Source organism: Alnus glutinosa, chromosome 1, assembly GCF_958979055.1.
Source record: "Alnus glutinosa chromosome 1, dhAlnGlut1.1, whole genome shotgun sequence".
Taxonomy (NCBI): Eukaryota; Viridiplantae; Streptophyta; class Magnoliopsida; order Fagales; family Betulaceae; genus Alnus; species Alnus glutinosa.
The window spans coordinates 14104871-14119638 of NC_084886.1; the positions used below are offsets into that span (position 1 = coordinate 14104871).

Here is a 14768-nt window from a genome sequence, read left to right on the forward strand (position 1 = left end):
TAACGGATAGTAAATGCGGACGGTTAATAACCTCTAACATGTACAGTATTACTAATAGCATCCAACCCAACAAGAAACGGCTAAATAAACAAGACAGCGCGCAGTACATTACGAGAAACATATCGTAATAAATGCATTAATAACATTTCTAAATTTCCTCCGAAGATCCTCAAGTTTCTGTCATGCCCTAAGTTATGCTTTATTTTGTTCATATAAAATAAGATTTCCAGGGATGTGACCTGCATGCAGGCAAAGAAAGAAAAACGTACGAAGACCTTATATTAATTAATTAATTTCACGTGTAAAAGGTAGTCTCATAATTGGGTCCGTAAAGCCAGCTAGAAAATTGCTGTTTCACGAGGAAAAAGAAAAAGGTGACATATTAGTTTTGTTATCTTTACAAGTTGGAAAGGCAAATTATTAATGTGTGACGCCAACCATACATATATTGTGGAGTTGGAAGGGGGCAAAAACAAAACAAATATGGGGCACCACACCACCTCAACTTGGTTGGAAGCTGTCTTGTATATTCAAGAAAAGCTACAAAAAGTTTTGCTTTGATGGCAACCCTTTATAATTAATTAATCGCTATTTTTTTTTTTTTTTTTTTGATGGCAACTTGGTTGCTTTGAAGACAGCCTCTGTTTCTAGCTAGAGGCTTAACCTCAAAGATCTCTAGTTCTGTGAAGATAATTAATGAGCTTAATTACTAAGTTCATAAGAAAAATAATCGAAATAGGCTGAAGTTGTTCCAATCGAAGAGAGATTATTTCCCACAACCTTCACTTCTTTATTTTTAGATAATGACATTGTCTCTGAGTTTTTTTTTTTTTTTGATCTTTTATCATAGTTAAATTACTATACATCTCCTCCTTGTGATTAGGTCTAAATACAAAAAGAGAGATCATATATATGCAAATATCAAACAAAGAATGCTATTGATATCACATAATTGGTTTATATATCGATCGACGAACAATTGATCAGTTTGATGAAATATATCAATTTAATTCAAACTATAAGAAAGATTAATATAACTTGTAAAAATCATTAAACTTAAATGTAATTCATAAATGCTATTTTGTATTTTTTCCATCATACTCAATTAACATGGCATATATGCTCAATCTACCATTAAATCAATATAATTTTTTTTTAAAAAAAATGAGAATCGAGCAGGCCACGTTAGCTAAGTATGTTGAGATAATGCAAAATAGCATTTCTCTAACGGTTAAAAATTCGGTAATAATTAAAGTGTGATCCACATGCTACATATGGTTTAATTAAGACACAAATTAAGGTATTAGGTAATTTATTCCAAATAAGAAACTATTTATAGAATCTAATTGGAATTGATTAATTTCTTATCATAGAGGGTCGCCTGTAAATAAAGACTATGGCCTCGTTTGGTTTGCGAATTAGACCCATGAAAAGGAATAACTATTCCTACGGAATAGCTATTATTTTGTTTGGTTGTATATTATTTAAAGGAATAGTTATTCCCACGGAATAGCTATTCCCTTACGAAGAGGAATAGGTATTCCACTCAAAAAGGAGTGGAATACCTATTCCTTTCCTATGGAAATAAATTAAATTCGTCTTTTGCCCAAAAACCCCAACCTTCTCAACACCCAAGTCTCTTATCCTTGTCTCTCTCTCTCTCTGTTTCTCAACTCATGGTGTGTTTTGATACGAAATTTTGACAATAAAATATAATTCTGATTCTACTTTTTTCAGAAATAAATCATATTTTATTCAACTTTTTAAAAAACAAATTATATTTTATTCAACTTTTTATAAACAAATCATATTTTATTCAATTTTTTTCTAAAAAGTCAAATTTCAAAATTCGCAAACAAAATAATAATTTAATTCTGATTTCAAAAATTCATCACTCAAGTGCACCATCAATATCTTTCTCCATCTCTGCAATTATATTCTCATCCCCCTCTCTCTGTTTCTCAACCCAACTTAATTTGTTGTGGGGTAGTCTTTTTTTTTTCTTTTTTTTTTTTTTCCTCCTCCTATGATTTAGCCTACAAAATGCACTTAGACGTAGCAAAACGAGTACCTCTTAATATCGGGGGGACTCCAATTGCCTTGCGGAGGTTTGAGAAAAACTTTGTAAGCAAAGAACGAATGTTTGTTACTGAAAAACAAATAAAAAATAATAAAATAAAAAGGGCTTTATAGATGATTTATTTTTTTATGATGATTATTTTTTTTTTCTCTTATAAATCATTTTACTTTGTAAGCAAAGAATGAATGTTTGTTGCTGGAAAACAAATAAAAAAGAATAAAATAAAAAGGGCTTTGCAGATGATCTATTTTTTTATTTTTTTATGATGGTGATATGATGATTATGTGTGTGTGTGTGTGTGTGTGTGTTTTTTTTTTTTTTTTTTCCTTATAAATCATTTTGTAGCGTAATTGTATATATATATAAAATAAAATAAAATAAAAAAAAGAAGCCATGAACTCTATGAAATTAAAAAAAAAAAAAAAAACAAAAAAAAAACAAAAAAGGTCATAGTATGATTGTTTATGTTTCTTAAATAAAGAAAAAAAAATGTCCTCAAGAATATAAATTATATTTGTATTATAAGGGTATTTTAGAAAATTTGATTATAATATGATTCCATTCACCAATGTATTGCACTGTACCAAACAAAAGAATACATATGCAATGTTCTATTCCACCGTTACAACCAAACAAAAGAATAGGAATAGTTATTCCATTCCACCTTCATCTATTCCCATGAATAGTTATTCCTTTTCCTAATGGAATAGACATTCCGCAAACCAAACGAGGCCTATATGTCTTCCATCTATGAGACATTATTGGGGTAATTCTATATCTTTTTCCGCTGAGGACATTGTTATTTTATGTGCTAATTTCCCATATATATTAATTATCAACTATTGATCACAGCAAGGTTTGTTGACTGAAGCCACATTCATTGTACCACACCACCAATTAATAAGTGCCCTTTACCCAATTTCGCTGTCGTCACTCAATAAACTTGGGACCCAAGATTGCTTTTTCTGAGCCTGCCGAAAGTGAAGACTGCTTGTTGCCTAAGAAAACACTTCTTCATTTCTTGGCACACAATTAGTACTATTCCAACGCCACTATTCTTGTTCTTTTTTCTTTTTTCTTTTTTTTTTTTCCTTCCAATGCCACCATTGTCCTTAACGAAGAAACCTTTTTTCCTCTCTAGATTCTACTCCGGAGAATGGCATTCTGGTCAATTTGTGAAAAGGGAAATAAGAAAAGCCTTCGAGAGAGCTAGTCAAGCTCTTCTCCCATAAGAACCAACCAAAGGTGAGAAAAATCTTAATTCATTGTAACATCACCTCTCGATCTCCGGCTTTAATTCCAACCTTTCTCCGGCCTATTCAAAGAAGATCACATTCATAGTCACGTACATAACAATAACCAATCCATCAATGTCTCGCTCCAGCATGGCAAAGAAGCTTTGCCACGCTAAGAAGGCGTGGAAGAGCTTCACCATCACACTCCAATCCAAGCTCCACAAGCTCAGGACCTCCAGAGCCATAAAAGCCGCCACTCGCCACCTCGTCGCGGTGCGCTCCTTCCGCTTCCTTTTCCCGTTCAAACGACAGAGTCTCAACAAACCCTCCTACCAATACGGCCGGCAATACTACAACCAGTTTCATAATAATTTTTCTGCCATACACATAGACGAGCTCGTCCCAGGGCGCTCCAAGACTTTGCATGCGCATGCAGAAACAAGCAAAGGCAAAGAAGTGGTTGACGAGAAAAGTTTGCCGAGAAAGAGCGAGAGCGCGTACGGTATTGAGGATGCGTGGAAGGCCGTTGTTGCTTCATCGCCGCATCTTCGAGGAGTGGATGATAGAGCGGAGGATTTCATCTCCAAGTTCCATGAAGATATGAAGCTCCAGAAGGAAAGGTCGCTTCTCGAGTTCCAGGAGATGTTGGCCCGCAGTGCCTAAATTTGGTTTCATTCTTCCATTGATCCATATTTTCTTCCACTTTTCCAATACAATATTGTGAAAGTTTTGCAATTGGGGCTTGAAGGTTTTTTCTTCAATTTTTTTTTTTTTACTTTTTAATTTTTAATTATTTTTTTCCCTTGGGGTGTGTGAATTGAAGACGGTGGTTTTACAATACAATATGGGTACGAAAATGTATAGGAATTAACTTTTGGTTGTTGTCAAGGACTTCTTGTGTATTCTCATCTATTATTCTTTTTCAGAGGGCTCTTTTTGGTGAGTTAAGACATACATATATAACGTGTGCTTTGTAATTGGGTTCTGAGAAATAAGTAAAGGTTGTTTGTATTGTGATGCAAGTCTGGTGATTAGCTAGCAAATTAAGGCTTGAAAAATTAGTGTACTCTATATTTGATTATGACTTCCTAAAACCCCCAAAAACTTTAAAGGAGCAATTTGTAAAGGATTGGCATAATTAATGCTGGAAGCTCCCTGAAAATCTCGCCAAGGATAATATCACCCTTGTGGCTAACGAGTTGAGTGTGAAAGTACTCTTGTTTTGAAAAAAACTTCACTTATAACCCTCAACCGGACAAAGAAAAGCTGTAGCTTTTATTATATATTGTCTTTCAAGTTCTCATTCAGTATTACATTATCAGTCTCGTCCAGAAAATCCTTCATGGGATCATCATGATGTATGTTTTTCATACGATATGCCTCCATCTCCTCAAAAACATAATAGATTTCTTCTTCTATTTTTAACCACAACTAAGACTTCATTATAATGGCTTAATCACGGTTGAACGGGAATAATTAAGATCATACCTGTCATCCCATCTAACATTATACTAGTGCTTTCTTTCATCCTTCTCTTAATTCCTTTCTTCCTTTCGTCCTCCTAGGCCAAACAAGACATGCATGCGTAAGCAATACCAATTCTTTAAAATAAAAGGACAGAAAAATCAATATCAGCAACCATATTTTAGGTAGAAATTGTCCTTCTCCACCTATACCAAAAGCTTATACAAGCCGATAAAAAAAGATAAATTAAATCATCATTTCATCAATACTTTTAACACTCCTTCTCATGTATGGGCTCAACCTCCACTATAATAGGTAAATCCAACATATGGAATATTTAATTAAAATACGGGAGTGTGAATTCATGACATTTGGCTCTAATATCATGTTAAACTACTATTTATCCTAAAAACTATAAGCCCATTTGAGCCCATAGTCTCTTATTTTGGCTCATAGTTTGCCTTCTTTTTTATTATTTATTTATTTATTATTATTTGTGGTATTGTTTAAAACTCATGCTCATTTTTAGCTCATAGTTGGCCTACTGAAATTTAAGGCGCATCTCCTATCACCGTAGTCGATTGTTGTCATCTCCAGAAAAATAATAAAAACTTATTGCAAACACAAGCTTTCCAGACCTTAAGTTTGAGGGTGAATGTTAGAGAATATATTTTCTATATAATTGTGATTGGATATTGTATGATTTGATTGTAATTGATTATAATCAAATCATAATTGAATGTATTCAATTCTAATTAGATTTGATATTCTTCCATATCTTTTTGTATTCTCTCTACATCTCTATAAATATGGATAATTTGTATTGTAAATTCATCAAAAGAAATAAGAGTATAATGTAGCTTTTTGGACTTTATCCTGTGAAAATAAGTCATAAATCGAACCATGTAAAAACTATTGTCTCTATTGCATTATTCCGCTTTATTTTCTTTTAGTTTTATGTTATTTTCAGAAATTAGGTTAACTACACTTTGTATAGTAGATAATATAGGGGAAAAATAACCGCCCTTTAATAACTGTCTGCTAACTGCTAATCGCCTATAACCATTAATTGTACAACCGCAAAACTGTTAAAACCACTAACTGCGAACCACCCTACTGGGGTGGTTAGCGGTTATAACCCTCGGACAATCTCCTTTCCATTTTCTCATTCCGCCTCTCTCTCTCTCTCTCTCTTTGCCACATTCACTATCTTCCATCGCCGCCGCGCTGCCCCCCTCTCCCTCGTCGGACTATGCATCCCTCATCCAAGTATCAAACGCACTTCGTTAATTGATTCAAACCGAATAAGCTTACTACCTTCTGTGCTTGATTCTTTGCGTTTGTTGTGGGGTTTTTTGGTCAAATTTTTGTTTTCACTGCTGGATCTGGTTGAATCAACATTTTTGGGTGAGGTTGATTTTCTGGGTGAGGTTGTTTTTGGTTGATCGGCAATGCGGCCGGTGGCACAAACCAAGTCACCATGAACTCCATCAACATTGTCTTCGGTGAGATCTAAGCTCCTACGAACATGTTTTTTTTTACTGCTTCTTAGATCTGAATATTTGTACTTGGACTTGTTATTCTAGATCTTAGATTTATATTAACATGTCTATTTGGATTTCTTTATTTTGAGCTCCAATGAAATATATTAGATCTAAATTGGAGTTTTGGGGGCTTTAAGATTAAAGCTTTTGAGGTTGATTTCTGTATCAAAATGTTGTACGAGGCCTTCAAAATCAAAATAAGGTGCTAGATTGAAAACATATATTTTTATGTCAAAATACTGTACGAGGACTTGTGATTTACAATTCCTGATCTCAGTCATAGGAGCAGAAATATATAGTCAAGGAACATGAGCCGATTAAAACATGTATTTTTGTTTCTTTTTGATGATGTCCAAACAGGTTGCAGCATTAAGGCAGCTGGAAAAACAAGAATTGGTGGATAGATTCAGTTTCAGAAGATCATAGCCTCTTTATGGTTTATTCAGAGGAGTCTCTAGTCATGTGAAATTGTAGAGAGTTGAGCAGGGTTTGCAGCACAGGAAATTTACAGGTCAGAATTACTCTATTTTTACTCTGTTTTTGCTGTCTTTCCAATTTTCAATCTAATATATTTCCTTCTTTTTCCAGAATACCAAAGCACCTCATGCCACCCAGAGGTCCTTTCATTGAGGAAACAGAACTTCTACCATCTCAATATACCAAAGTAGTAGAAGAATGTTGAAACAAATATTTTGGAAATCAATCACAAAACATGGACTGTATACGCATGTAAACTAGTGATTGCCTAATATAAACTATATGCTAGCACTTTATTTTGATTTTGAAAAATAAATGTGTATCATACATTTAAAGCCCTAAAAACTAAAAACTAAGAAAAAATGGGCCAAAAAAATTACAAAACAGGTCCAACAGAAAAAAGGCCCAAAAAAAAACAGTTAGCAGTTGGCAGTTTCTAATAACCGCTAACCGCAAAAGCCTTTTCACCCCTAGATAATATCATATAAAACTAGAAGCGGATGTCCAAAAAGTTAGAAGATCCTCAAATTCACCTTTTTTAAGGGCCTCGACAAGTCGTTTTTGATCAACTACCAAGCCATCGGGTACATCAGTTCCCCAAGTGGCAAGCCTTTTCTCCTCTGCTGGAGCAGGTGTCTCTGCATTGAAGTTGAAAATTCAATCAGAATAGGATGCGCATCTATATCGAAATGAAAGGGTCGTTGCAAAACTCTTGAACATAACATAAACGAAAATCACTAAAACACAGATACATAAAAAAAATAATAATAATAATAATAAATAAATAAATAAACCTAAACACATTGAAATGTGAAATGAACTTTGAGATTCAATGAGACACCAGTACAGCCAGATGGACTCTCAGTAAAATAAAGGAAGTTGCTGAAATCAAACACATAAGACAAATAATGTTGACTTCAAGAAAATAAAGGAAATGGCCCAAATCAAACACAGAAACAAATAATGTAATTAACTACGTCAAGGTAGAAATGGCATCTTGGAAGAAGGGAATAGGCAGTATTCAGAAATGAAAATATTAAGAGTACTAACCTTCCACTGCTGCTTTGAGATCAATGTTAACCTTCATTAGGTCTGTCGCAGCTTCAGCAGCCTCAATTCTAGTCGCACAAGTGCAATAACTGTCTACAACACTTGTACCCCCATTGGAGATCCTTCCACCATGAACCCCAAACACATGTGTGGTTATTAATGTGCACAGCCTCCTCGTACACAGCCTCCTCATACTTACTTTTTGGAAGAGATGTCTCCTTAAAAAAAGAAACAGGAAAAAAATAAGTTAAAATCCCCCTTTCACATGCATCTAACAAAATAATTAGAAAAAGAAAACCATAGAAGAAATGTTTCATTATTTTGTAAATTCACAGTTCAAATGAGCTACAACACCAAATGCCGGATCAAAGCTGATCACCATACAGAAAGTGCAATCTAATGCACAGGAAAAGAAGGCAGCAATGAATCTATGGAATATCCACTAAGGCAATACCAATGATAAAATTTATATATGAGCTGCAAAACTTAATGAAGGTTATGACTATTGATTTTTCCTTCAAATTCGGGTAATAATCCACAATCAATATATCAGAAAAGCAATTCATGCAATATTTCCCATTCAATGTGTAAACAATGCAATTAAGAGCTCAAACAATGAGAATAATTCAAACATAGTCTAGTTTCCTCAACCTCATCTCGACTCCTTACAGACAAATCTATACCATGTTCCATTTTCCTTCCCAAAAGTGAAATCAAAAAAGTTATTGACCAGTCCCATTACTAAATTACAAATGACTAGACAAGGATGAAAGATGATAAAATTGCGAATATAAATCATGCTATGCGAAAAAAGTTAACAAGTGTAATACTGCTATATGGTTGAAAACTTCCACAAGCCAATCCCACAAGGATGGACTACAGCTTTATTGAATGAAATTATAAAATAAGATTTAATATTAAAGTCATGATGCGGCAAAAACCTAGAACAAGATGGAATTTTAAGAATGAGCTTAGCCGATGATACCATGCCTCTTATAACTCTGCCAATAACTCTGCCAACACGATCATATTCAACTTGTCTCTCAGTTTGTCCCAAAAGAAGCTCCTTTGGGAGTTTTTCTTCAGTTGCAGCATTGTCATACTTTTCCATAAGGGCTTCTTTCATTTGTGACTTCAATTTCTCCTTAATAATCTTATAATTTTTATAAAGCAATTCAGCTTGGGATGGAGTTGCTTGCATGTGGATATCTTGGCCTTTTTCAAATGCTTCCCAGGCATGAATATTGAGTTGCTTGAACTCCAAAGCTTGCCCACTCACTCTATATTGGTTATCTCCCTGTGACAATAACAAGTCAAGATCATGTACTTTTAGCATATGCGCAAGTAAAATAATAATAAAAAATTAAAATAATAATAATAATAGTAATATTCCCAATATCCAAGGCACTCACTCCATAGAACTTCTCATCCGAGTCAGCATCAGGAAGTGAATCTTCTCGCATGGACCAAGTTTTGGGATCATAGTACGCAGAATTGACATCAAGATTCAGAAGATATTTAGCTATGTCCTCTCGAATACTCAAATTTCTGAAACAAAAGGAGTTAGAATAAAAATTATGATGCACAATGATTAAATAACAAAGAAATATATAATGTAGCAAACAATAATCACACCTAACAGTTCCTGTGCTGCCACCACCTGTAGTACGAACACGCTTCTCAACCTTTGCAAAGTCCATCTGTTTGCTTTCATCAACCTTGGCCTCATCAACCTTCAGAGCATCTTCATCGTCATCTCCATCACTATCATTACCATCCTCATTCTGCTTATTGTTTTTCTCCTCTAATTTTTTTAGCTGTTGTTCTTTCAGGTACTTCCTTCGAGCCTCATCCCTTGCCTCATACCTCTCAACGACGCGAGAATAGGTTGCTGCATCATAACCATTCCATTGATCTCGTTTGCCATCATAATCCAGTTCAAATGTCTCTATCTTTTCATCAGGTGCAATGTGCATGTTAGTCCATTTTGCTCCTTTTCATATGCGATCTCTCCATGCATGTCTTCACATTATGTGTCATTGCCCCACAGTTGTAACAAGACGATGTAAACACAAGTCAATCATTTATCATAGCTTTGCTGACATTATATGCTATGGAATATGGGTGAAACAACATACTGCAAGAATTTTCTTTTCATATATCACAAATTCTGGATTATAAACCACAAATAACTCTAAACTTTGTCCCAAGCATGATAATGTGATCAGAGACATACAAACAAAACTACAAAAGTTTAACATCTCATGTCCAAATGTGATTCCACAACTCAAGCATGCATTAGCACATAGGGAGAGCCACCTTGGCCTTTCAAGTTTATGAACGAGAATGCAAAAATTTAAAAAAAAAATGCGGAATAAAATTGCCCTATAAGTTCCTATATTTGCTAGAGACCTTATTTTATTTTATATGGGATTAGAGAAGGTGTTACTAAAGTCATAATTCAGCCAATCAAGAGGGAAAGAAGTCCAGTTGTCAAATGACCCAGAGTCATAATTAAAGTAGATAAAATGAAGTAGATATCCTCAAGAGATGAATTTGTGACTCGTAATTTTATATGTCTGACTCTTGTACTAACCTAAAGGAACACAGAGCGAGAGGGGGAGTACAAACTAGAGTGAACAACTCAATTATCATATTGGGTTGAAAAGGTAAACTGAAGGAGAGAAATAAAAGCATTTAGAATAACAAAATGATAAAGGCTCTGTTGAGTTCCAGTAAGCATTGGATAGTAAGCCCAAGAACAGTCGGGCAAAACCTGAACAAATACTCATGAGAAGGGGAAAAAGGGATTTTCTGCATGGTTAGCACTCAATGACCATAATGCCCAATTCCATGCCCATTGAAAATGTCAAGAGCTGTAGACCTGTACTTTTACAAGGAAGAGGATCCTTTCCATTTGAAGTGAAATGGAAATGATTCATTTCATTGTCAATATTAGATTTCACAAATCTAATGGTGTATATGTTGTCATATGGTAAATATGTTGCTATGTCATTTCAATTTTTTAAATGATATGGCACCGTCTATATTGTTAGATGCAATAAAACAAAATCTTGATCGTAAAATGAATCATCTCCATTTCACTTGAAATTGAGAAGATCCTGGTCCACTTTTACAAACAATTATTACAAATATAATGTCAATGAACTTCTCATACACTATACTGTACGCATTTTTCAATATATCAGCCACACATGTAAACTTCCCTAGTGCAGCCAACATGAATTTGGTAAATAGGGCAAGCAAAAGGTCCACCTACAGGCAAAGCAAGGTCCACTTACTTTTCAAATGCTCCCTACCTGTACTTATCTCTCTGAAATATTTTTGCACCTCTTTCATACCAGGATTTTGTATAATTTGAATCTGACTTCCATTTCCTTTGATGTTTTAAGCTGTAAACCAAAAACAGAGAAAATCCTTCATCGGCATATGGAGCGCTGACATCACACTACATGAGAGAAATAGAGAGTAAGAAAAAAAATAATAATAAAATAAAAATAAAAATAAAAATTCCATTAAGTTTACTGGTCTCTCAGCGTTAAGATACCAAGGTGCAGATGACATATACTACGAATGTGAGGGATTATCTCTTTCCCATCTTCATCAACCTCAGCTAGTGCAAGCCCAGCTTTCCGTGCTTCCTCCAATTCAATCTGCTTCCGGTGGTCCTCTCTAGATTTGAAAGCCACTGCAAAAGCCATTAAGTAAATAAATTAAAGAGACCAAGAAATTCGTAATAGCAAGGGCCACCCAAAATCAATATGAATAGGGTAGCCACTGCACTTTAGCATATATATACCCCATATCCTAATTTTCAATGTTTCTAAATTTGACATTCAGACCCTGCAATAAGTACCATATAGCATCCAGCCAGTTGAAATATCGTCACTTTGTGGTAATCAAAATTTATTTGCTAGCTTCCCCATCAACATTTCAAATCAAATCGCCCTTAATTTCTACACTTTATCACCATCTTTCATTAACAACAGTGTGCTGTGAATGAAATCATAGGGACAGTTCGAATACTAACTCTTGACCAAATTGGCTATAACTGTCGTTAAGAATGAAGATAGATAAATACCAACCATTCCTGTCTAAAAATCGATATTAAAAGACATAAAATGAATTAAAGGGAAAATGACTTTCTTAAACAAGATAAAATGCTTAAAGCATACTCCAATTAATCATGGCAAAGACAAATGATCGGCTTCAGCCAGTCAGTGAAAAGTAACTAGGACAAAATCATAACACAGAGAGAGCAAAAGAAAGGCCGCTCACTTATATTTGCTCACAAATTCGTCTGCAGCAATATTAACTACCAAATCAGCATAGTAAGCAGATCAGCAAACGACAAACTTTTTGAAAGCATTTCAACTCAACCGTCCAACTTTTAATCACGTAAGATACTTCGCAATTCAAAATTTGGAACCCACAACACGTACCATCACAGTGAACAAATTAAACATGTTGAAATCTACAATATAAGCTACCAGTATATAACTTCTTCTTTTTTTCAAATATATTTATAAGTAATTGGCTCTAAGGAGAGGGGAAGGGGAGATTCGAACTACCCCTTAGGTTTAGCTACCAGCACATAACTGAACTTGAGCAAACTACACATTCTTTCTTTACTAGGCTTAATGAAATAGGTTCAAGAAATCACTAAAGAAACTGAAGCTTTAGCTCTAAAACCCATATAATACATCCTTATCTTAATCTTTCTTCACCATCTACAACCTATCCTAATACTCTAAAATTCTTTGAGTCCACAACCAGAAAATTTCCCATCACCCCAACTCCCAAAACTTTGTTTCTTAAGAAATGAGACCATATTATATTCATTCTTACCTAACACTGTAGTTAAATCCACCTTCCCTAGTTCGTCAACACCTAAAATCCTAAATATATTTAAAAAAAAAAAAAAAAAAAAGAACTGAAATCTAATCAAATAGAAACACAATTGCCCAAAAAAATCCTTCCAATAAATAAGTCCATTGTAGAATTGAACATTTGAATATTCGCTCTTGGGCGAAATCTTAATCACCCAAAAGGGTTGAAACAATTGCGAAGATTCGAGAAATTTCGGGCCAACAGTTACGGCACCTGATGCAGTAGCCATGTTCGAATGGAGGACGAGAAGCCGAAAGTATTAGATTGTTATTGTTAGTACTCGAAGTGTTTTGGATCAGTGCGATCGGAATGTATGTCGGTTCCGAGGTGAGTGTTGCAGAGGAGCTCTGACTTGCGGTAACAAAGAGGAGCTCAGACTCCTCTTTGTTCTCCTGTAGCGGGGAATGGGTTGGATGTTTGTGTATACACTGACGTACAATGGTTTCGAACTTTCGAGATGTGATTGGGCCAAGTAAGATCAGATGCGGCCGCGTCCATGATAAAGGATCTTTGTGGACTCTCATGGATTGGCTCCAGGACGGGCGACCCGCTGTGGTTTTGCGGCCCAAATTCGCTTAGGTCGTTCTTTTACAAAGTAGCTGTGGTGGCGGTATGTAAGGGTTACTAAGTCGAACGATATCGCCGTAACAGATTAGTAAATCTTCAAGATAAAATAATAATAATATTTGAATATGTCAAATAGAGACTAAGAAAGAAAATATTTTAATAAAAAAAAAAAAAAGAGAGAAAGAAATGAAAGAGTAAATGAGGAATCATATACTGCCAAATAGAGAACAGAGAACGTATTTCTAATGGGATCATGCTTACATGTTGAATTTTTTTTTTTTTTTTTTTTTTTTTTGAACAAATAGCATGTACTATCATATATTACTGAATAAATCACAAAGGCAAATTACAGAGAATAGAGGTACAAGACCCTTTACACCCTAAGCCAGATAAATCTGACTTAAAACAGCAACCTAAACAAAACGCAAACATTACATGAACAGCATTGAGCAACTCTTTATATTTAAGCACAATCAACAAATAAAAGAGGTCCGATCTAGCACCTATGCCAGCAAACAATCTTATAACATTTGAGCATTACAAAAGCAGACTGTGAACAGAAGAAAAAAAAAAAAAAAAAAAAAAAAAAAACAACAACAACAAAATAGCCCCAAAAAAAAGTCAAAACGGAACCGGCGTCGAGAAATACCGTCACCGGCGACGGCATGTGTAGAATACACGCCACCATTGAGGACCATCCTCTGTAGTGGCTGATCGCTAGAACCACTAGAACCACCAAATAACCACTATCCACGCCTTAAAAGACAAGACGTGACCCTCACGTGCCGATCCAATGAGTGACCTCCTTGACGCGTGCTGGCTACGGGCCGAGCAGGAAATGCCGACACGGCCGTGGTTGGGGGTTACTAGATCGGAAGAAGCCGACAACCACCATGGAGAGGCGTATGTCTTGAAAAACTAAGCCGAAGTTTGTAGATTTGACTCCAACGAAATAAAACCAAAAGAGCACGACCAAAAACTTTGCCAAAGACACACCAAAAAGTCGGCTTCCCAGCACGTTTGTCCCATGAAGTCTTCTGTCAGAGAATAATAACCACCACCGAATCAAATCCGAGAAAACAAAAACATCACAACCCTAATGGTTGGGGGACACCTAACCTCTACTGGGTCATCTAGGGAGGAGCAAAAACCTCCAAAGCCATAGAGGACTTGGAGGAAATTCACCCTCGGCAGGAGGGAGATTGAAATCAACGTATGGAAACTATCCATCTTCACATTTTGTAGATCCATTTGAATTATTTGGATCAGTAAAATATCTCTTTATTGATTCTAAAAACGATTGAAATCATATCAAAATTGATGGCGTGTCATTTTATTATTCTTTCTTCCCAAAAAAAAAAAGGTTCATAAGAAAGGATCTAGCTTACATGCCATTAAGAAAGTAAAATATCTTTAATTAAAGTGTAACGTTATAGGTCA

The 14768-nt window shown here is 35.1% G+C and overlaps 1 protein-coding gene and 1 pseudogene across 1 annotated transcript; one reads left to right on the plus strand and one right to left on the minus strand.

Annotated features, from left to right (window-relative positions):
* The first annotated feature begins 3124 nt into the window (after positions 1-3124).
* LOC133858563 (uncharacterized) lies at positions 3125-4337 on the plus strand. The gene has a single exon (XM_062294043.1). The coding sequence runs from the start codon at positions 3451-3453 to the stop codon at positions 3976-3978; it is 528 nt and encodes a 175-aa protein (XP_062150027.1). The 5' UTR covers positions 3125-3450; the 3' UTR covers positions 3979-4337.
* Positions 4338-7172: 2835 nt separating this feature from the next.
* Positions 7173-13125, minus strand: LOC133858564 (pre-mRNA-splicing factor SLU7-A-like; annotated as a pseudogene).
* Between the last annotated feature and the right edge of the window lie 1643 nt (positions 13126-14768).